Below are 23,096 nucleotides of genomic sequence, written 5' to 3' on the forward strand. Positions count from 1 at the left end.
AGAGGAGGAGGGGGCCACAGAGGATGAGATTGTTGGATGGCATCACTGACTCAATGGACACGAGTTTGAGCCAACTCTGGGAGATAGTGAAGGACAGGGAAGCCTGGCATGCTGCAGTCCATGGGGTGGCAAAGATTCGGATATGACTGAGTGACTGAACAACAACCACCAATTGACTAGGCGTGGTCAATGGGCTGTTTCTATCATCAGAGATCTCCCCAGATTTCTCTGTGGCTCCCTCCTCTCCTCCGTCCTTTCTGTACTCAAATGGCACTCTAAAAGGCCACCCCTGTCTACCTTATTAAAAAGTGCAACTCCCACATTCTCAATCCCAGTCCTTTGCTTTTCTTGGTAGCATTTACCACCACCTGAGCCATTGTGCATCGCACTCACTTATCTTGTTTATGGCCCATTCCCCACTGGGTGGTGAGCATTACAAGGCTGGGAGCTGCCTTTTGCTCCCGGGCTCCCCACGCCCCAGCTCAGTAAGAACTGTCAAATGAATGAGTAGGAAAATGAATAGATGGGAGGGGGGCGGAAAGCATGTCACAAATATGAAGTTTTTTTCTTTGATAATTGTATATACCTGATTTAATCATCCTGGGGATTCAGACTCAGAAATCTGACAAGTTGCTTGTAGTTACTTCAACATGTATGCTCAGTTTCTTGGTGTGCAATAGCCACATCGTGTTGGTGGCATAGAGTTCGAGAACATTCCCCAAATCTCTGAAAACTCTATCACACAGCTCCATTGATTTTCATTTGGTCAAATTTTTTAAGAGGAAGGACACTGTCTAAGTCTGGAATCCCCATGGATCTGTGAATACCTTAGAGTGTCTCCCTCGGGGTTAAAATTCTGCTCCCTGGAGAAAAGGCATGCTGTCCCTTTTTTTTTTTAAACAGAAGCACTTACCTTCTGCCTGGTCCCTGGGGCCATCTGAGTTTGAGAACTTGGTTTATAGGCAAAGAAAATAAAGGATGTGGGGGACTGGTGGTGGGGTGGGGGAATCCAAATGATGCACCTTCAGGAGGGAGTTGATCCAGGAGTCAGAGAGGGTTGGCCCCTGCACTGTCCCTGGTTCCTGCTTTCTGAGCCTCGGCTTCAGTTCAGTTCAGTTCAGTCGCTCAGTCGTGTCCGACTCTTTGCGACCCCATGAATCACAGCACGCCAGGCCTCCCTGTTCATCACCAACTCCCGGAGTTCACTAGACTCACATCCATCGAGTCAGTGATGCCATCCAGCCATCTCATCCTCTGTCATCCCCCTCTCCTCCTGCCCCCAATCCCTCCCAGCATCAGAGTCTTTTCCAATGAGTCAACTCTTCGCATGAGGTGGCCAAAGTACTGGAGTTTCAGCTTTAGCATCATTCCTTCCAAAGAAATCCCAGGGCTGATCTCCTTCAGAATGGACTGGTTGGATCTCCTTGCAGTCCAAGGGACTCTCAAGAGTCTTCTCCAACACTACAGTTCAAAAGCATCAATCCTTCGGCGCTCAGCTTTCTTCACAGTCCAACTCTCACATTCATACATGACCACTGAAAAACCATAGCCTTGACTAGAGGGACCTTTGTTGGCAAAGTAATGTCTCTGCTTTTGAATATGCTATCTAGGTTGGTCATAACTTTCCTTCCAAGGAGTAAGCGTCTTTTAATTTCATGGCTGCAGTCACCATCTGCAGTGATTTTGGAGCCCAGAAAAATAAAGTCTGACACTGTTTCCACTGTTTCCCCATCTATTTCCCATGAAGTCATGGGACCGGATGCCATGATCTTCGTACTCAGCTGTAAAATGAGGTGATAGATGGGCACACAGTGTTGTGAGGATTGAGTGGCACGATACAGGTCAGGGCAAGTTGTTCATAATGCTAGATGGGGCCGGATCCATCACCCTCGTTCGGAGGGGTCGGGATGGAGTGGTGGCGCCTCACGCAATGATCTCTCAGTTCTCACAGCCTCGATTGGTTAAGGACAGGGGACCCTAGGATCATCTCCCATCGCCGAGTTCCCAGGGTCCCAGACGGGGAGAGAGCGCTCCTGGGCTGGCTCTGGGGTCGTACGGGTGTCGCCAACTGGCTGCGCAGTCGGGAGGGCGCCCTAGTCCAGCCTTTCCTGTACTTAACTTGTGGCTCCAGTGTCCCAAGCCGGGCGAGGGGCGTGGCCTGGCGGCAGGCGGCCCCCAACCAGATTGGTCCTCCGACCCGTCACTCCCGGGAGCCCGCCCCCAAGTATAAACGCTGGTCTTGGTCCGGCCCAGGACGGTTTTGGAGCTGGCTTTGAAGTAGTGGCAGCTGCGCCCCTGACGTCCCGCTGATCGCGGTGAGAGGCGAGGGGCCCCGATTGAGGTGGGGGTGGGGTCCGCTGAGTCCTGGGGTGCCCTAAGGAAGGTAGGGACAGGGAGGGCCTTCCTGGGGACTCTGCTCGTCTCCGCGGCCTGGGGAGGGGTCTCCAGCCTGGGCTGAGCACTCTTCCCTCCCCAGAAAAATTCAACTTCTGGAACAGGCTTAGACTTTCAGACTTTCTTCTCTCAATATCTAGGACTTTGGCGGGGGGGAGGCGCACGAAAGAACACCCTAGAAGTGGCAGCATGGGGCGGGGGGCTAAGTCCCCCGTCCCAAACCACATCCTCCTGCATTGCTGACGCACTTTGGAGACAAGCCGCAGACCATTCCGCGTAGAAATTCCCCCCCAACCCCCACCAGGGGAGCAGTCCCTCTGCCTAGCAAAGCCCCTTCCTCTCCAAATGGTTTTGGCGCCTGGGGACTTGGCCCCTCCCTTGCGCTCCTTCTGGCACCCCAGCTGACCCTGGGAGGCTCTGGGGCCAATCCCGCCTGCTTTTCCTGGGTGGGTGTGGCCAGTGGATTGCATAAAGTGGCGGTGGGAAGGCCTACCCCTTATCTGAGTCCTTGGGACGTTTGTAAAACCGGAGCCGAGGCTTGGGTTCCTTCTCTGGAGAATTCTGGAAGTTGGATCTGAGCATATCCTGGCTGCAGTTGGACGGCTGCGTGACTCCAGTCTCAGCCAGTTCTTGCTCTCACAGCTGAGGCCCGCTGCAGGCAGGTTGCTGACCCCCAAGGACTCTTACGGGGGAGGGGGGTGTGATATCTGCAATGGCCGTTCTTGGTTAAACCAGTTCCAGAGGGATTGGATGGACAAAACGGATGGGAAGGAGGACCTGTGTGCTGTCCAGGTGAACTCAGGGGAAGGGGAAGGGGAGGAGAAGAACAGGAGTCAGGTGATGATCACCAGGGGTGGATGCGCCTCCTCGCCCCACTTCCCGGGTGGGGGACCTTTGTACCAAGCAGAAGCTCAATCCTGGCTGGTTTCACCAGTTTCTGTGTGGCAGACAGAGTGGTGTGAAATGGATCCGTTTACTGAGCACCTGCTACATGCCAGGTCCCAAGCTAAGTGAGCACGTGCAGTCTCTCCTCCAATCCGCAGGGACTCTGTGCTAGGAATGGTTACCCCCATTTCATAGATGTGGGAAATGAGGCTCCAAGAAGGGGTGTTGCCTTCCTAAGCTCCCACAGCTGGCAAGTTGCAGAGCCGGGATTAGAACCAAGTTTGAACACCAGAACTGGTGCTCTCAAAACATTGGTTTGCTGGGTTCCACTCGTGTGTCAGCATGTGCACGCTAAGTCACTTCAGTCACGTCCAACTCTTCGTGACCCCATGGACTGTAGCCCGCCAGGCTCCTCTGTCCATGGGATTCTCCAGGCAGGAATACTGGAGTGGGTTGCCATTTCCTCCTCCAGGGGATCTTCCCAAACCAGGGTTCAAACCCTCCTCTCTTATGTCTCCTGCCTTGGCAGGCAGGGTCTTTACCACTTCCCAGATTCTGGGAAGCCTGGGTTCCACTTAGGGAATGGCAAACACATGTCTGGAAGAAAATGCTCAGGCTCGAGGTCAGGGGTTCACCAGAGGCTTCTAGAATGACCTTGGGGGTCATTCATTGTGGGGGGACTTCTCTGGTGGTCCAGTGGTTAAGACTCTGAACTTCCACTGCAGGGGGGCACAGGTTTGATCCCTGGTCAGGGAACATGCAGTGTGGTATGACCAAAAAAAAAAAAAGAAGCACTTGGGGAACCAGCCTTAAGGAAGGTTTAGCCCATTTTACAGATAAGAGGACTGAGGTTATCAGGTTATGAGGTTATCGGTTACGAGGTTATCAGCTCCTTGCCCACTTGCCCAGCATAGGTGGGGCTGGGACTTCTGAAATGTAATCTGACGAGGCTCTAGTTTTTCCACCTGGCCAGGAAAGTGGAGCACCTGTGGCTGCTGTCTTGCCTGCACATGTGTGCGTTAGAGTCACCCAGGGAACCTCTCTTTTGATTTCCCCACATCCCTGAGACTGACGTGATGGACATGCACTGGGGCCAGGCATGGTCTCTCTAGCTTTTTTCTTTTAACATTAATTTTTTTTTTTAACAGATAATATTATCTACTTGGCTTACAAGTTAGAGGCTTGCCCCAGCTACACGATCTTTCTTCCTGTGTCTCTTTAAAGATTTATAAGCAAAAACTTTAGCCCCACTCACACCTTTGGTCTCTTAACAATATCTTGTTGTGTTAGTCGCTCAGTAGTGTCCGACTCTTTTGCGACCCCAAGGACTGTAGCCCGCCAGGCTCCTCTGTCCATGGATTCCCCAGGCAAGAATACTAGAGAGGGTAGCCATTCCCTTTTCCACGGCATCTTCCCAGACATGGGCTGTGTCAATTACGTGTAAGTTTTACAGTCTTCAGCCACTGCCCTGGGCTACCATTGTTATCTATCTTTATTGCCCTTCTTTTTAGCAACACAGGTACACACGTCTCTGTCCACGTGGCAGTACCAGTATGAGACTGTCCCTGCAGTGAGGTTTCTGGGTCAAAGGGAAGATGTCTTGAAACCCAGTAGTAACTGACAACTTGCCAACTCCAGGGGTTTTGCACCATAATATTGATACAGGTGGGGCTTCCCAGGTGACTCAGCAGTAAAGAATCCATATGCCAGCGCTAGAGCCTTGATCCCTGGGTGGGGAAGATCCCCTGGAGAAGGAAATGGCAACCCACTCCAGTATTCTTGCCTGGGAAATCCCACGAACAGAGGAGCCTGGTGGGCAACAGTCCATGGGGCCACAAAGAGTCGGACACCGCTGAGTGACTAAACAGCTGACACAGGTGAGCCCTTGGAGGGCTGTGCGCAGACCTCGCCCTTTAAGCTGTGGCCCCAAGACCAGCTGCTTGAGCAGCAGCTGGGAGCTTGTTGGAAATGCAGACTTCTGACCTGATGAATCAGCACCATTTTGAACAGGCTCACAAGTGCATGGAATTGATCTAGAGGCAGAGTTCTAGGAAATGGGGGGGTGGGGGAGCCCTGAGGGCAGGTGTGAACCCGGACTTGCCCATGGAGGGAAGCGAGGAGCCGGCCGTACCCTGACTAGTCCTTCTGCTCACAGTGCGCGCTTCTGAGAAATGTCTGCTGACGAGACTGAAGCCACTGCCAGCACCCAGGTGACGGCAGAGGAACCGGTACAGCAGGTGAGGAAGGCCTGGGATCTGTGGGAGGAGCCTTCCCACACACGAGCCTTGGCAGGAGGCTGCTCGCAGCACGGTGGGGTCGAGAGACACCCTTCCAAGTGGGTCGAGTTCTAGACCCTAGCAGGTACCCCATTAACAAGCGAAGGCGGGAGATCTTGGGGTTCCAAGGGCTCTTGGGAGAACAGGGGTGCAGCTCTGTTTGAACTGCCTGGCTTCCCCAGGAAGATCTTTCCTGTCTCTGCAGGTTCTCTTAGAGTCCTCCTTCTAAGAAAGTCAGTTTCTATTTCCACTTCTTCTTCCCAGTTTAAATAGAATTCCCCCTGCTACATTTTTTTTTTTTGGCCGTGCCAGGACTCTTGGGATCTTAGTTCTCCAACCAGGGATCGAACCCGAGCCCTCAGCAGTGAACGCTAGGTGTCTTAACCACTGAACTGCCAGGGAGTTCCCCAAAGCCCCTTTTAATAAACAGCTTTTTAAAAATACCTAAATGATATTTTAAAAATAAGGTATCATTCAAATACCATAATTGGAGAAGGAAATGGCAGCCCACTTCGGTGTTCTTGCCTGGAGAATTCCATGCAGAGAGGAGCCTGATGGGCTACAGTCCATGACTAAGTATCTAACACACCGCACACACACACATACCATAAAATTCATCCTTAGGAGGACTTCCCTGGCAGTCCAGTGGTTAAGACTCTGCATGCCCACTGCAGGGGGTGTAGGTTCAATGCCTGGTGGGGGAACTAAGATCCCACATACCCCATAACAAGGCCAAAAAAAAAAGATGATGAAGCATTTTTAAAAAGTTTACCCTTATGAAGAGTACTACTCAATGATTTTTAGTAAACTACCCATATGCAGCCGTCACCACCACACTGGACATTTTTCATTCACCCCAAAAGAGACCCTGTACCCACCAGCAGTCACTCCTCATTTCTCTTTCTCCTGGGAACCCCTTATCTAGGTTCTGTTTCTACTGATTTGCCTGTTTTGGACATTTCATATAAATGGAGACACACGCTACAATACCCTTTTGTATCCCACTTCTCTTACTAAGCGTTATCTGCTTGAGGTCCCTCTGTGTTGTATTGGTAGCATCTGTTGGTGCTCTGTCCCCTTACTTTTTTAAAAATGAATTTTTATTGGAGTATTTTGACTTCCCTGGTGGCTCTGTGTAAAGAACCCTCCTGCCAATGCAGGATGCAAGAGACGAGGGTTCGATCTCTAGTTTGGGAAGATCCCCTGAAGAAGGAAATGACAACCCACTCCAGTATTCTTGCCTGGAGAATCCTATGAACAGAGGAGCCTGGTGGGCTACAGTCCATGGGATCACAAAAGAATCAGACATGACTTAGCGACTAAACAACAGCATCAGTTGACTTTTATTAATACAATTAATAATATAATTTATTAATACAATGTTCATTTCTGCTATACAGCAAGGTGAGTCAGTTATACGTATATCTACTGTTTTTTAGATTCTATTTTCATAGGTGATTACAGAATATTGAGTAGAATTCTATGTGCTGTATAGTAGGTCCTTATTAATTTTCTCATTCCTTTTTAAAAATTATGGTAAAATGCACATAACATAAAAATATACTATTTTACCTGTTTTGAAGTGTGCAGGTCAGTGTCATTAAGTACATTCACAGTGTACAACCGTCATCACTGTCTTATTCCAGAAGTCTTTCCTCACCCCAAATCGAAACCCCACACCCACTAATGGTCATGCCCGTTCCCCTCTCCCCCAGCCCCTGACAACCACTAACCTGCTTCCTGCCGATGGATTTACCAAGTGGACATCTTGTAGAAGTAAAATAAGTAGAATCATGTTTATAAAAGTAGAACCTTCTGGGATTTCCCTGGTGGTCTCAGGACTTTGTGCTTCCAGTGTAGAGGGTGAGGATTGGATCCCTGGTCACGGAGTTGAGATCTCACAAGCCACAAGGCACAGCCGAAAAAGAAGTAGAATCTTCTGCGTTAGGTACCACATAAGTGGAACCATATAGTATTTGTCCTTCTGTGTCTCGCTTATTTCACCGAATATAATGTCCTCAAGATTCACCCATGTTGTATCAGAATTTCCTTTTTAAGGCCGAATCCTATCCCACTGAGTGCACAGACCACAGGACACTTGGCTTGCTTCCACGTTTTAGCTGTTGTGAATAAAGCTTCTTTGACCATGGGTATACAGATGTCTCTTTGAGATTCTGTTTTCAGTGCTTTTGTCTATATACCCAGAAGTGGAACTGCTGGGTCATATGGCAATTCCATTTTTAGTTTTTTGAGGATCACCATAGTGTTGTCCATAGGGGCAGCATCATTTTGCTTTCCCACTGATAGCACACAAGGGCTTCAATTTCTCCACATTCCCACATCGCTTATTAATATCTGTTCATTTGATAGTAGCCATCACAGTGAGTGTGGGGTATGAGGTGGTATCTCATTGTAGTTTTGACTTGGATTTTCCTAACGACTTGTGATGTGGAGAGTCTTTTGTGCCTGTTAGCCCTTCAAAGGCTGTGTGTGTGTGGGGGCTTTTCTCTAGCTGTGGCGAGCGGGGGCTACTGTTCATTGCAGTGTGGGGGCTTCTCATCGCCATGGCTTCTCTTGTTGTGGAGCACGGGCTTTAGGACGTAGGGCTCGATAGTTTCGGCTCCCAGGCTCTCGAGCACAGGCGATACAGTTGTGGTACACAGGCTTGGTTGCTCCGTGGCATGTGGGATCTTCCCGGACCAGGGATGGAACCTGTACCTCTTGCATTGGCAGGTGAATTCTTTACCATTGAGCCACCAGGGAAGTCCTTGGAGGCTATGAATTTTTAAAAACATGCTTTCTACCACATTTTCTTTATCCATTCACGAATTCATGGACATTGGGATTTTTTTCCATTTCTTGGCCATTGTGAATAGTGCTGGTGAGAACATTCATGTACAAATCTTCTGTGGACATGTGTTTTCCTGTCTCTAGGGTAGAATCATAGGAGCAGCATTGCCGGATTTTGTGGTAACTTTGTGATTAACTTCTGAAGAGACCTCCTGGGCAAACGCTGAAGGAGGACTGCCTGAGTCCAAGGTCCAGCTTTGCCATTGGCTAATTTTGTGGCCTTGGATGGCTTACTTAGCTTCTTCTTGCCCCAGTTTACCTGTCTGTAAAGTTGGAATAATACTCCCAACCTCCTGGGACTGGCGATTACACAGATTCTACAGGTAGCACCTATGAGACTTAAGTCTTCTGTATGCGTCTTCACATGGGTCACCTTTGCAACTCCTTTAGGACAGAAATGAGTTCTCATTTTATGGGTCAGGAAACTGAGGCTCACAAGGCCTGACTACTCAGTTCTGCTCTTGTAGGTTAAGAATGGCTATATTCAATACATAAATGAACGGGAATAGCCATGTGCCAATAAAACTTTATTTACAAAAACCAGGTAGCATGGACTATCATACCATGAAACAATGAGGGACTGACATGCAGTGCAGTGTGGACGAAACTTGAAGGTATGTTCAGTGAGGGAAACCAGGCACAGAAGGACAGATACTGTCTGATCCCACTCACAAGAGGTCCTTAGAGGAGTCAAATCTATAGAGACACGTGGACGGTGGGGCCAGGGGCTAAGAGAGGGGAGTCAGTGTTTAAAGGGGACAGAGTTTCAGTTTAAGAAGCTGAGAATCTGGAGACAGATGCTGGCCACGGTTGCACAACAATGTATGTATACGTAATGCCACTGAGCTGTGCACCTAATTATTTAAATGGTAAATTTTATGTGTATCTGACCACAATTTTTTAAAAAAGGAGTGAAGCACCAGCACGCGCTACTACATGGAGGAACCTTGACAATGACACTGAGTATAAGAGGCCGGACACAAAAGGCCACGTGTGATTCCATTTTTTTTGTGAGGTATCCTGAACAGGCAGCAATCCACAGAGACAGAAAGTGGATTTATGGTTCCCAGGGGCTGGTAGGCAAGGGTGTGACAGTCAATGACAAGTTTCTTTTGAGAGCGATCAATAAGTTCTGAAATTAAGACAGTGAGAGTTACACAGCCTGTGAGCAAACACACTAAAACCCTCTGAATCGTGCATTTCAAAATGGTGAAATTCTATGACGTATGAACCAGATTTCAATAATGCTGTTAGGAAAAAAACAGGCAAAAGGAAAAGCAGGTAGTGGGCTGGCCCTGGGGGTGGGATGGGGGGCATAGTTCACTGAGGTCAGTTTTAGACCTGAGCTCCAGGACAGTGGAGTTCTCATGTCTTGTCACTGCCTGGCACACCGTGGGTGTCAAGGTCATGTTCAGACAAGTGGGGTGCCGGGCCAAGATAGAGGAAGCGCTTGGCGGAACCAGGGAGTGCCTGGCTTGTGCAACCGAGTGAGTGCATAGGGAGGGGGAGGTGAGCCACGTCCCCGGCCTGAGCCTCCCTGCCCGTAGCCCAGCGTGGTGGACCGCGTGGCCGGCATGCCCCTCATCAGCTCCACCTGCAACATGGTGTCTGCTGCCTACACGTCCACCAAGGAGAGCTACCCCCACGTCAAGACTGTCTGCGACGCGGCCGAGAAGGGGGTGAAGACCCTCACGGCTGCTGCGGTCAGTGGGGCCCAGCCCATCCTGTCCAAGCTGGAACCCCAGCGTGAGTGAAGCATGGGAGCCCATGGACCGTCCACTCCGGCCTATTTCCGGGTGGGGGAGGCGGGGCAGTGTCTGTGGACCCTCCCAGAGCCCCTGAGGGATGTACATGTGCAGTAACCATCAGCTGTCTATTGCCCCTACCCCACCCCACCCCCACCCCCACAGTCACCTCGGCCAGTGAATACGCCCACAGAGGGCTGGACAAACTGGAGGAGAATCTGCCCATCCTGCAGCAGCCGCCGGAGAAGGTGACTAACCGCCTCCATGAGGGGCGGGGTAGGGAGGATGCTCCACTAAGACTGGGGGCCTACCTGGGTAGGGGGGTCTGTGGTCTCAGCTTAACCCATAGCAGACAAATGTGACTGCATTTATTCTCCCACCCTCTCCCCACTGGGCAGCTGGAGGAACATTCTGAACACCAGCCAGGTATGCGCAAAGCCCTCTAGGGTCTTCCACCTTGCCCCGAGCAAAAGCCAGAGTGTTTCTGACGGTCCCACCTGATCTGGCTCCACTGCCTCCCGACCCTCTATGCCCACCTCAGTTGCTCCATTTTGTCTGTGCTGGCCTCCGTCCTCCAGTTCAGTCACATTAGTGCCCACATGTACGGGACAGGGTGATGAATACAGAGCCCTTGCCTTCATGGAACTTTCATCTTGGGGAGGCAAGGGAAAGCAGAGACAGTGAACACACCCATCTCAGAGCTGCCTCAGGACCTTTGCACATGCCGTTCCTTCTCTGTGGACCAGGCTGCCCGGTCTCTGAACTTTCTCTGCACATGTTCTTTCTCTGCACCATCCAATATGGAAACCAACAACCAGATGTGAGTGTTGGGCCCTTAGAAGGTGGCCAGTATGACTGAGGAACTCAGTTACTAATTTTAATTATTTTAAATTTTATTTAATCTACTTTCTCTGGATTTTTTGATGTGGACCGTCTTTAAAGTTTTTATTGAATTTGTTAGTATTGCTTCTATTTTATGATTTGGTTTTCTGGCCCCAAGGCATGTAGACAGACTGGATTAGGATCCACTATAATGGCCTCATTTTACCTTAATTGCTGCCTTAAAGTTCTCATCACTATATACAGTCACATTCTGAAGTCCTGGGGGCTTCAGTACCCTTTAGCCCATAACACCATGGGAAGAAGAAGTGGAGGCCCAGAGAGGTCGAGTGATTTGCCTGAGGATACACAGCTAGGATATATCAAGCCAAGGACTCTAATTGGCCCATCCAGCCCCAGAGCATGTGATCTTAACTGCTCTCACCCTTCAGGGTCACCCGGGAGCTGGAGCGCCTCCCTTCAGCCCACCCCTTATAGAGGTTGGGGTGCAGGGGTCAGGGCACCCAGGTACGAAGGGAGAATGGAGATGCTGACGCTGGCCCTTCTTGTAGGTCCTGGCAGACACCAAGGAGCTTGTGTCGTCCAAAGTGTCAGGGGCCCGACAGGCTGTGTCCAGCACAGTGTCCAGTGCCAAGGACACTGTGGCCTCCCGAGTCACCGAGGCAGTGGATGTCACCCGGGGTGCTGTGCAGAGCGGCGTAGACTTGACCAAATCCATGGTGACCAGTGGCGTCCACTCAGTTGTGGGCTCTCGTGTGGGCCAGATGGTGCTGAGCGGGGTGGACACAGTGCTGGGCAAGTCGGAGGAGTGGGTGGACAACCACCTGCCCATGACGGACGCCGAGCTCGGTGAGTGCAGGCCTTGACTCTGGGGCCCCTCCCCAGACCATCTGATATGGGTCCTTCCTAGCCACCTGGAGTCTGTCCCTCACAGGCTGTCATCTGGTCCCTGCCCCGTCTCTCCATCTGTCTTAGCCCACCTCAATCAGCTTGGTTCCTCTGCCCTGGTGCATGGTATCTGTCCTCCCTGAAGCAGCCTCCAGAGGGCGCCTGTGAGCACTCAAGTCAGGCCCCTCCTCTCCCATGGCAGCCCTCCAGGGCTCCCATCTCCCTGTGGGTAACAGCCTCAATCCTCCTGGAAGCTCCCTTGTACTTACCCACCTGCCCTCATTCATTCTGCTCCAGCCTCACAGGCCTCCTTGCCCATCCTTGACCATGTTCCCACACCGGGACCTTTGCACTGGCCTTTTCTTCTACCAGGAACCCATACATGACATCTAGATGGCTCATTCCCTTCTACCTCCAGCTTTGTGCTCACATGCCACACACCCGCCACACCCCTCATAAGACCTCTAAAATCACACCATTCCTTGTTCATATTGTATCCTGAAACCTCCCCCGGCTTGGCTCTGATTTTTCTCTAGTCATCAATTCCACAAAGCAGAAGCTGTGTCCCTTGTCTGGTGCCCAGCAGGTGCTCAAGTCCCCGAATAAAATCACTGAAACTCTTCTCTGTCATTCCACCCATACCCAGGCATCTATCTGTTTGTTCAAACCCTGAGCACCAGTTATATGCCAAACCTGCTTCCAGGTTCTAGGGGTATGTCAGTGAACAAAGTTCTGCCCTCATGGAACCTAAAGGGTACAGCAATTAGATTAAAGGAGATGTTTCTGAGGAGGTGACCTTGCCCTGAGGTATATGAAGCTGTGCTGATGTCTGAGCAGAGAAACCAGGGGACAGGGTGGTGCCTGATGTGTGTGGGAGGAGCAGGGAGGCGGCATGTGTGGCTGGAGCAGAGTGAGCCTGGGAGAGAGAGGGAAGAGGGAAGGGCAGCAAGGGTAAGGGAGCAGATTGTGAAGGGCCTTGTGAGCCATGGGAGGACTTGGTCTTTTGCCCCTAGGGAGATGGGAACCCTGGAAGACTATGAGCAGAGGGGGCGGGGCCTGACTCAGTGTTCACAGGCGCCCTCTGGTGGCTACTATGGGAAAGACACCGGGGGTGGGAAGCGAAGGAGACAGGTTCAGGTGACCCTCCTGGTCTAGGTGAGCTGTGATGGGGCTGGACCAGATGGTGGCAGGAATAAACCAGGGGTGAAAGAGTTGAGACAAAGCGGCCAGTCCTACTCGTGGTTTCATATACCTATGGCTCGTGGAGTTGGCCTTGGCCCTGCATTCGAGGCACAGCCATCCTTTGCACACCGTGATGGGAACTTCCAGCCGTACCAGTATTGCACACACCAGTGCCCATGGCAACAAGGGTCCCCGAGGGCCACGTGTACCCAGACACCACGCTCCATCCAGGGGGAGCAGGGCCAATGATCTCAGGCCCTGCAGCTCCTGGGTTGAGGATCTCATGTCACTTGGCCTTTGAGTTTTCAAAACTTTACCCTGCATCTCTTGAAGGAAGGGATCCGGCTGATGTCTTCCATCTTGCACACCAAGTTCAGTGCCTGCTGGCCCCTCCTAGTGCTCAGACGGAGTAAGATGCAGCTGTGAGTTTTGGTCAGCAGAAGGCAGGGGAAGATGCCAAGTTTGCAGGGAGGCAGGTTGTGAGCCAGGCCTGGGAGCCACTTCAGAGAACAGATCTATCTGACCAGCTTTGATTTTCTTTCTTTTGTGTCCATCTGCTAAGGATGAACAGCTTCCCTGGTGGCTCAGTGGTAAAGAGTTCGCCTGCCAGTGCAGGAGACGTGGGTTGGATCCATGGGTGGGGAAGATCCCTTGGAGGAAGGAATGGCAACCAGCTCCACTAATCTGGCCTGGGGAATCCCATGGACAAAGGAACCTGGCGGGCTACAGTCCAGGGGATCACAAGGAGTTGGACACGACTTAGTGAATAAACAACAGCAACTAAGGATGAAATCATTGTGCTGAGAGGGGCTTCAGATGCTGGGGGGGTCTGTGAGTTAAGGTGCCATGTTATAGCTGGGACGCTACTCATGGGCTCCTGCCAAAACAGCCCTGCTCCCGCCATCTCCTGGGTCTCCCCTTTGCCAAAGGCACCTGCCCCCTCCAGGGGCCCTGCCGGCTTGCTCCCACATGCCTGGACTCTGCCAGACAGTTCAGGTCAGTTGCTCAGTCATGTCTGACCCTCTGTGACCCCGTGGCCTGCAGCACGCCAGGCTTCCCTGTCTGTCACCAACTCCCAGAGCTTGCTCAAACTCATGTCCATCAAGTTGGTGATACCATCCAACCATCTCATCCTCTGTTGTCTTCTTCGCCTGCCCTCAGTCTTTCCCCACATCAGGTCTTTTCCAATGAGTCATTTCTCATTGGTCTTTTCCAATGAGTCAGTTGCCAGACAACCTTGGCCTAAATAACAAAGCTGCTTTCACTTGCGAGGGCAGAGCTGCAGGTTCCCAGAGGGCCATGGAGAAGTTGTGACCAGTAGCCTGGGTTCAGAATGTTGTTGGTTTGGATTTAGTCTTTGCAGACTTGCCTTTGGTCAGGAGAATGGGGCAGGTTTGTTTTTCCCAACATGCCAACTTTTGTTTTTGTTGCTTTTAAATGTCCCGGGTGTCTAGTATTTTTGTTCAGCTATTTGTTTTATACATTGTATAATCCTTTTTTGGGAAGTTTAAAAATTTACAATGTTGTGGTAGTTTCAAGTATACAGCAAAGTAATTCCATTTTACATACGTATATGAATATATTCTTTTTTAGATTCTTTTCCATTAGAGGAAAAGAATATATTACAGGATATTGAGTATAGTTCCCTTTGCTATAGAGTAGGTCCTTGTTAGTTGTCTTTCTCATTTAGTTTTTACTTTTATTTACTTTTTAAAAAATGATTTGTTTATTTATTTTATTTGGCTGCTCTGGGTCTTAGTTGCAGAATGCAGAACACACCTTCAGTTTTTGTCGTGGCAGGCAGGATCTTTAGTTGCAGCGGGTGAACTCTCGGTTGTGGTATGTGGGATCCAGTTCCCTGACCACGGATTGAACCTGGGCTCCCTGCACAGGGAGCTTGGAGTCTGGACCACTGGACCACCAGGGGGGTTCCTTTTTTTTTTTTTAGTATACCTTTTTTTCAGGTGACCACATTTTCTTGACAGGCCAGGTGGTAAATAATTTGGGCCTTTTTGGGCCATACAGCCTCTGTTCCAACTATGCAACTCTGCCATTGTAGCACAGAAGTGTAGTCAGTAGGTAAATGAATGGGTATGACTACATGTCAATAAAATTTTGTTGACGAAAGTAGGTGGCATTCAGCCCAGGGGCTGTATTTGCAGACCCTGCTATAGGGCATTTCAAATCCAGATAAGGCTACTTACAAAACTCAAACTTTAAGAGCTACTATATTAAAGTCTACAGGGAGCAGAATAAGATAGGATCAAACTATCAAGACAGATGGATTTCCATTCCTGTTTCCTTGTAACTTTACGAGTATTTTCTGGACTAGACAGTCCTAACTTTTCCTTAACTGCTGTGAAGATGGTTCTCTTGTGGCTCAGACTTCTCATGGAGAGTCAAGTATCGTGGTTAAGAACATGGGGCCTGGCGTCAGATCTTGACTTGTAGAGCCCCAGCTGTGTGACCTTCGGCAAGTCAATTAATCTCTCTGAGCCCCAGTTTCCCCACCTGTAAAAATGGGATGACAGCGCTTCCCTATTAGAAGTGTTAAGATTTTTTTTTTTTTTAAGAACTGTTAAGATTTAATAAGAATACATGTGAGGAACTTGCCTGGTGGTCCAGTAGTTAATAATCCGGGCTCCCAGTGTAGGGGGCACAGGTTTGATTCCTGGTCGGGGAACTAAGATTCCCGAATGCCACACAGCATGGCCAGGAAAAAAAGACAAAACAGAAAGCATGCAGAGTGCCTAGAACCTTGTAAAAGATTGACCACTATTAATATATGCTAGGACCTGTACAGGCAGCATTGGCCAACTCTTTTTGTAAAGGATCAGATAATGAATATATTTTTTAAAATATTTATTTATTTGGTTGTACGGGGTCTTAGTTGCAGCACACGAGATCTTTAGTTGAGGCATGCAAACTCTTGGTTGAAACATGTTGGATCTAGTTCCCTGACCAGGGATCAAATCCAGGCCCCCTGCATTGGGCGCAGAGTCTTAGCCACTGGACCAACCAGTAATTCCCAGACAATATTTTAATCTCTGCAGGCTAAGAGGCCACATACTCTGCCACTATAGTTTGAAAGCTGCTGTAGACATCGTATAATGAACATGCACAATTGTATTCACGGGTTGGATCATATAAAACTGGAGGCAGGACAGATACAGTCCAAGGATCGTAGTTTTCAGACCCTCACAGTCTAAGGCCTCTTAATCCCAGGATATTTGGCCCCCATCCTACCCATTTCACAGATGAGGAAAAAGCCAAGGCAGGGAGATCCTTTTATACTTGCAGACCAGGGCATAAACTCTGCCTTCACCACACTTTTCCTGCCTCCCCACCCCAGCCCGCCTCGCCACATCCCTTGAGGGCTTCGACATCGCCTCGGTGGCCCAGCAGCGCCAGGAGCAGAGCTACTTCGTGCGTCTGGGCTCCCTGTCGGAGAGGCTGCGCCAGCGGGCCTATGAACACTCTCTGGGCAAACTGCAGAACACCAGGCAGAGGGCACAGGAGGCCCTGCACCAGCTGTCACAGACGCTTATCCTGGTGAGGTCCATGGTGAGAGGGTTCGGTGGCGAGGGCAGTGGCAAGCAGCATATGCATCAGTGAGCCCGCCCCAAGTCTGCTGGCTTACTCCTCCCCATTCTGCATATCTGCTTGGGCCGGCTCATGCGGTTGCAGTCCTGGTTGAGTTTGCTGGGGCTGCTGTAACAAGTACTCTGAACTGGGCAGCTTAAACAACACACATTCATTGCCTCACAGTTCTAGGGGCTGAGAGTTCAAGATCCAGATGTCAGCACGTTGGTTCTTTCTGAGGCCTCGCTCCTTGGCGAGTGGATGCTGTTTTCTCCCGGTGTCCTCACCTGGTCATCCCGCCATGTGTCTGTGTCCTAACATCCCCCTTTTAAAAACAATTCATTCGTTTATTTTCTTTTTGGCCACGCTGTGCGTCATGCAGAAGCTTAGTTCCCTCCCCGACCAGCAATTGAACCTGTGCGCGCTGCAGTGGAGCCTCAGAGTCTTAATCGCTGCACCACCAGGGAAGTCCACCCAACAGCCCCTTTTTATTTAAGGACACCAGTCATACAAAAACGTTGTTCAGTCACTAAGTCATGTCTGACTCTTTGTAACCCCATGGACCCTAGCACACCAGGCTTCCCTGTCCTTCACTATCTCCTGGTGTTTGCTCAGATTCATGTCCATTGAGTCGATGATGCCATTCAACCATCTCATCCTCTGTGACCTCAACCTTTCCCAGCATCAGGGCCTTTTCCATTGAGTTGGCTCTTCACATCAGGTGGCCAAAGTATTGGAGCTTCAGCATCAGCATCAGTCCTTCCAATGAATATTCAGGGTTGATTTCTTTTAAGATTGACTGGTTTGATCTCCAAGAGTCTTCTGCAACACATTTCGAAGGCATCAGTTCTTCAGCACTCAGCCTTTTTTATAGTCCAACTCTCAGATCTATACATGACTACTGGAAAAACCATAGCTTTGACTATATAGACCTTTGTTGGCAAAGTGATGTCTCTGCTTTTTAATATGCTCTTTAGATTTGTCATAGCCTTTCTTCCAAGGAGCAAGCATCTTTTAGGTCCACCCTAATGATCTCATTTTAGCTTAATCACTTCTTTGAAGACCTGTCTTCAAATGAAGTCACAGCCTAAGGTCCTAGGGTTCAGGGCTCCAACCCCCTGGGCTCCCTGTGGATTCCTGCCTCTTCCAGCATTCCTGTGGATCCTCAGGGGCTCTGCCAGCTTCATTCAAGCCCTGAGGCAGCCACCATCTATCTCCCTCTGCCCCAGATGGAAACCATCAAGCAGGGCGTCGATCAGAAGCTGGTGGAGGGTCAGGAGAAACTACACCAGATGTGGCTTGGCTGGAAGCAGAAGCGGCTGCAGGGCCCGGAGGAGAACGCAGCCAAGCCAGAGGTACCCACTGGGGATGGCACTGGGTGCTTGGGGCCCTGGCTCCCCTCTCCACACGCTTTCCCCAGCCTCTCCTCCCATTAACTGCCTTCAGGACCTGATGACAACTCCTCCAGGATGCCTGCCTGGATTTCTACTCTTGGGTGCGCATATTGCTTCTGAACCACAGGGCACTTGATTGGGATGGGTCTCTACCTGCTGAATTCTAAGCCATGCTCCATTTTCTTGAGTCCTGACTCCTCGGGCTTCCCAGGTGATTCAGTGATAGAAGAATCTACCTGCCAATGCAGGAGGTGCAGGAGACGCCGGTTCAATCCCTGGGTTGGGAAGATCCCCGGGAGGAGGAAATGGCAATCCACTCCAGTGTTTTTGCCTGGAAAATCCCATGAACAGAGGCACTTGGCCGACTACAGTCCATAGGGTCACAGAGTCAGACACGACCGAGTGACTGACTCCTCTCCCCCATCCCAGTGTCCCATGATATCCTTCATATTTACCCGCCAGGCTCCTCACGATAGCTCCTCACTAACACCCTCTGGCCCCTCCAGTCTGTGGCAAGTGCTGGTCTCCTGAACGAGCCCTGACTTTGCCACCTGTGCTGTCACTCACAGAGAAGGCGATGGCACCCCACTCCAGTCCTCTTGCCTGGAAAATCCCATGGATGGAGGAGCCTGGTGGGCTGCAGTCCATGGGGTCGCTAAGAGTCGGACACGACTGAGCAACTTCACTTTCACCTTTCACTTTCATGCATTGGAGAAGGCAATGGCAACCCACTCCAGTGTTCTTGCCTGGAGAATCCCAGGGGTGGGGGAGCCTGGTGGGGGGGCTGCCGTCTCTGGGGTCCAGCAGCAGCAGGTGTCACGCATCCAGGCTTTCACTGAGTTGCTGCCTCAAACAATCCTCGTGCCTTATTCTGAACCATAGCCTCTCTGTGTTAGGGACTCTTTTAATATCCTAGCACTGTAGGTTCTCAGCCTAACCTTGCTGGGCCTCAGTTTCCCCATCTGTGAATGGGGTGCAGGACCATCTGCAGGGTCATTAAGGTGAAATGAACATACGTGTTTATAGCAGTGTTTGAGGCACAACAGCCACAAAGTGGAACAGCCAGATGTCCACCAGCAGATGATGCATCACAAAATGTGGTCCTTCCACACACGGGAGCATCACTCAGCTGTGAAAAGGAGGGGAGCCTGACACTCACTACCATGTGGGTGGACCCTGAGAACACGATGCTCAGAGAAGCAGACACAGAAGGACACACAGGGTGGGACTTCATTGATGGGAAACGTCCAGAACAGGCCGATCTGTTGACACAGAGAGTGGATGAGTGGTTGTTGGGAGCTGGGAAAGGGGTAAGTAGGGAGAGAGTTTGTTTTTCTTTCTCTGTTTTTTTTTTTATTTTTTGGTCAAGCCAGGAGGCTTATGAGACCTTAGTTCCCTGACCAGGGATCAAACCTGTCGACCAGGGATCAAACCTGTGCCTCTGGCAGTGAGAGCTCAGAGTCCTAACCATTGGACTGCTAAGGAATCCCCCCTTTTTTTTGGAGTTTCTTTTGGGGTGATGGAATGTTCTGAAATTAGATAGAAGGGCTGGTTGCACTACCTGGTGAATGTACTATAAAAAAAAAAAAATCACTGAATTGTTCACTTAAAATCATGAGTTTCCTGGTATAAGAGTTATTTTACGTACACACACACACATTGACACATAAGGCACATAGTGTTTAAAAAATGATATTTCTAAAGATATTGTGAGTATCTCTGTAAAACTGTTGCGCATTCAGACCCTAACCACTTAAAACCATCTTCCCCAACCCCCCAGCTGCCGAAGGGAAAATAGATATTGATCCTGGCAGCACCTCCTGGCCAGGTTCAAAGCCAGAGTCCTCAGCTGACCAGGCTCAGGGCAGTCTAGGGTCCCTACCTGCTTTGATTTCCTCCCCAGACTCAGGAATTTTCAAGGACTCTTATCTCAGCCATGGTCTCCCCCACTACTTACAGCTTCGGCCTCAAAAGTTCTTCCAGACCTTCTCATTTAAAAAAAAAAAAACAACACTTTTTCAAAAACAAATGTATTGAGGTGTAAAATTCAGTATCTTGTACTTTAAAAGAGTTTTGAGGGAAATCCCTGGTGGTCCAGTGTGTTAAGGACTCAGGACTTTCACTGCGGTGGCCCTGGTTCAATCCCTGGTTCAGGGAACTAAGATCCCACATACTGTACGGTGAGACCAGAATTAAAGAAGTTTTGAGATATAATTCGCATACTGTACAACTGACCCATTTAAAGTGTATAATTTATTGGTTTGTAGTATATTCATGGGTTGTGTGACTATCACCTGTGTTAATAATTCAGAGCATTCCCATCACCCCAAGAGGAGACTGTCTCCCCAGTATCATAAGAGCCCATTTCTATCTTCCCTCCATGCCCTGGAAACTGCAAATGTACTTTGTCCCTATGGATGTTTCATATCAATAGAATCATACACCATGTGGCCATCTGTGTCTGGCTTCAAGGTCCATCCACGTGGCAGCAAGTGTCAGGGCTTCACCCCTTTATATGGCGCAAGAACGTGGCGGTGTGTGAATGAACATTTTGTGTCCCCGTTTGCCAGCAGATGGGCATTTGGGTTGTTTCCGCCTTCGGCGGCTGTGAATAACACCCCTTTGAGCATTTGTGTACCCAGTCTTGGCACAGACATGCATTTTCTTTTCTCTCGGGCGGAAGTCTAGGGGGTGGAATTGCTGAGTCAAGTCCTCACTTAGGCTTACAGTTTACCATTTTGAGGAACTGTCAGAATGTCTCCCAGAGTGACTGCTGCGCTCCAGTATATGAGGGTTCCAATTTCTTCCCATCCTCACCAGCGCCTGTTCGATCTTTTTTTTTTTTCAAATCTATTTGGCTGTTCCAGGCCTTAGTTGTGGCACTCAGGATCTTGAGTTGCAACATTCAGGATCTAGTTCCCTGACCAGGAATGGAACACGGACCCCATGCATTGGGAGCATGGAGCCTTAACCACTGGACCACCAGGGAAGTCCCATATATGTCTTTTTTTTAAACAGTTTTTTTTTTGTCTTTTGGCTGTGCTGGGTGTTTGTTGTTGCACGGACTTTCCCTAGTTGCAGCAAGTGGGAGCTATTCTTTGTCTTGGTGCACAGGGCTCTTTCTGCGGTGGCTTCTTTTGTTGCAGAGCACAGGCTCCGGGGTGCATGGGCTTGGTTGCCCTGAGGCATGTGGGAACCTTCCCAGACCAGGGATCGAACCTGTGTCCCCTGCTTTGGCAGGCAGATTCTTAACCACTGGACCACCAGGGAAGCCCCCATGTCTGTCTTTGACCCAAATCATCCTAGTGTGGGTGAGGTGTGTCTCATCGTGGGTTTGAGCCACACTTCCCTAAAGTCTGATGAGGTTGAACATCTTTTCATGTGCATATTGTTCTGCGTATCTTCTTTGAAAATATCTCTGTGCCTGTTTTTCAATTTGACCGGCAATTATCTGGCACGGTTTGAAACTCGAAGCGCTGGTATTCTGAGCCTCCATGCCCTGGGGAAAGGCTTTCCCCAAGCTGGGTGGAATACCCCCATTTCCTCTTTCCTGGTCTTTAGGTCCTGTTGTGGTTCAATCGTGTCAAAAGTCGTGTCTGACTCTTTGTCACCCTGTGGACTGTAGCCTTCCAGGCTCCTCTGTCCATGGGATTTTCTCAGGCAAGAATACTGTAGTGGGTTGCCATTTTCTTCCCCAGGGGATCTTCCCGAACCAGGGATCAAACCCACATCTCCTGCACTGACAGGTGGAATCCTTATTGCTGAGCCACCTGGGAAGCCCCTTGAGTCCTATTACCCCCAAAGCAAAGGGTGATATCATGCCCCCACCCGCCCCTTCTCAGCAGGTCGAGTCTCAGACGCTTGCCATGTTCCGTGACATCACCCAGCAGCTCCAGACCACCTGTGCCTCGCTGGGCTCCAGCCTCCAGGGTCTGCCCGCCCACATCAAGGACCAGGCTCTACAGGCTCGCCAGCAGGTAGAGGACCTCCAAGCCACCTTCTCTGGCATCCACTCCTTCCAGGATCTCTCCAGCAGCGTCCTGACACAGAGCCGCGAGCAGGTGGCCAGCGCCCGAGAGGCCCTGGACCACTTGGTGGAGTATGTGGCCCAGAACACACCCATCATGTGGCTGGTGGGCCCCTTCGCCCCCGGAATCGTCGAGAAAGCCCCAGAAAAGAAGAAATAGGAGAAGCTGGAGGAGGGCTCAGAGGGCTCCGGCCTTCTCCAAGGGGCTGGCGAGTGACAGGGGCCCCCTCACTGGGAACGCACCTCAGGAAGCTGAGGTTATCAAATCTGACCTGTCCCTCATCCTCTCCATGCTTGGAGGAAGTGTGTCCTGAGCATCACATCCGTCATTAGGATAAGAGTTCTAGGAAAAAAAAAATTTTTTTTCTAGAGGGTTCCAAATTTTTTTTCTTCCTTAAAAACCAGCAATATAGTTCTTACATCCCACACCCTTTTTCTACATTGAGGCCCCTGGATATCAGCCTGAAGCTAGTGGACTTGGACCTCTGGGAGGTGAGCCTCTTATGGGTGAGGTGGGGCAAGGGCAGCTGACACTCAAGGGGGCTCAGGCCTGCCCAGCGAGCCCTGGGTGCGGGAGGCTTCAGTGTTGCCTTAATAAATTTTAGCTGCAAAGTCCAGGCCTCATATATATGTGTATATGTGTGTGTGTGGTTTTTTTATTTTTCAGCAGCTGAACAACTCTGGAGTCTCTGTATGGCCTTCTTGGGCAGTGGGGGTCTTTCATCTCCCCCCCACTCACCTGCCAGAGTCTTGCCCCCGTTGTCACGTCCCAGGCAGCCAAAGGAAGGGAAAAGCCCACTGCTTTTCCTGTACTGGGCCTTCCCAGGCATGTCAGGGAACTTTGTGACCCCCGAAAGATGCTGATGACCTGATTTCTCACATGGCAAAGGAGACTTTACAAATGGGATTCAATTAACACGTTACTTACCAGACATATTAATATGTCTTTTTTCACCTGAACGTTATTGACTGGAGACGTATCAGTATGTTTTTAGAGAATGATACCGTTATTATCAGGCTTCCCTGGTGGCTC

General features: G+C 50.2%; 1 protein-coding gene across 2 annotated transcripts; it reads left to right on the top strand.

The window, feature by feature from the left end:
• Positions 1-2,215: 2,215 nt before the first annotated feature.
• PLIN3 (perilipin 3) lies at positions 2,216-22,691 on the top strand. 2 transcript variants are annotated; one of them, XM_055546838.1, is made up of 8 exons: positions 2,216-2,315; positions 5,435-5,516; positions 9,953-10,151; positions 10,316-10,398; positions 11,542-11,839; positions 16,413-16,612; positions 17,872-17,997; positions 21,882-22,691. In XM_055546838.1, the coding sequence occupies exons 2-8, from the start codon at positions 5,451-5,453 to the stop codon at positions 22,221-22,223; spliced, it is 1,314 nt and encodes a 437-aa protein (XP_055402813.1). In that variant the 5' UTR covers positions 2,216-2,315; positions 5,435-5,450; the 3' UTR covers positions 22,224-22,691. The 2 variants fall into 2 exon arrangements, with proteins under 2 accessions (XP_055402813.1, XP_055402804.1); XM_055546829.1 differs by having other exon boundaries at positions 2,223-2,315; positions 21,879-22,691.
• Positions 22,692-23,096: the final 405 nt, after the last annotated feature.

The sequence above is a fragment of the Bubalus kerabau genome, chromosome 1 (assembly GCF_029407905.1).
Source record: "Bubalus kerabau isolate K-KA32 ecotype Philippines breed swamp buffalo chromosome 1, PCC_UOA_SB_1v2, whole genome shotgun sequence".
NCBI lineage: Eukaryota > Metazoa > Chordata > Mammalia > Artiodactyla > Bovidae > Bubalus > Bubalus kerabau.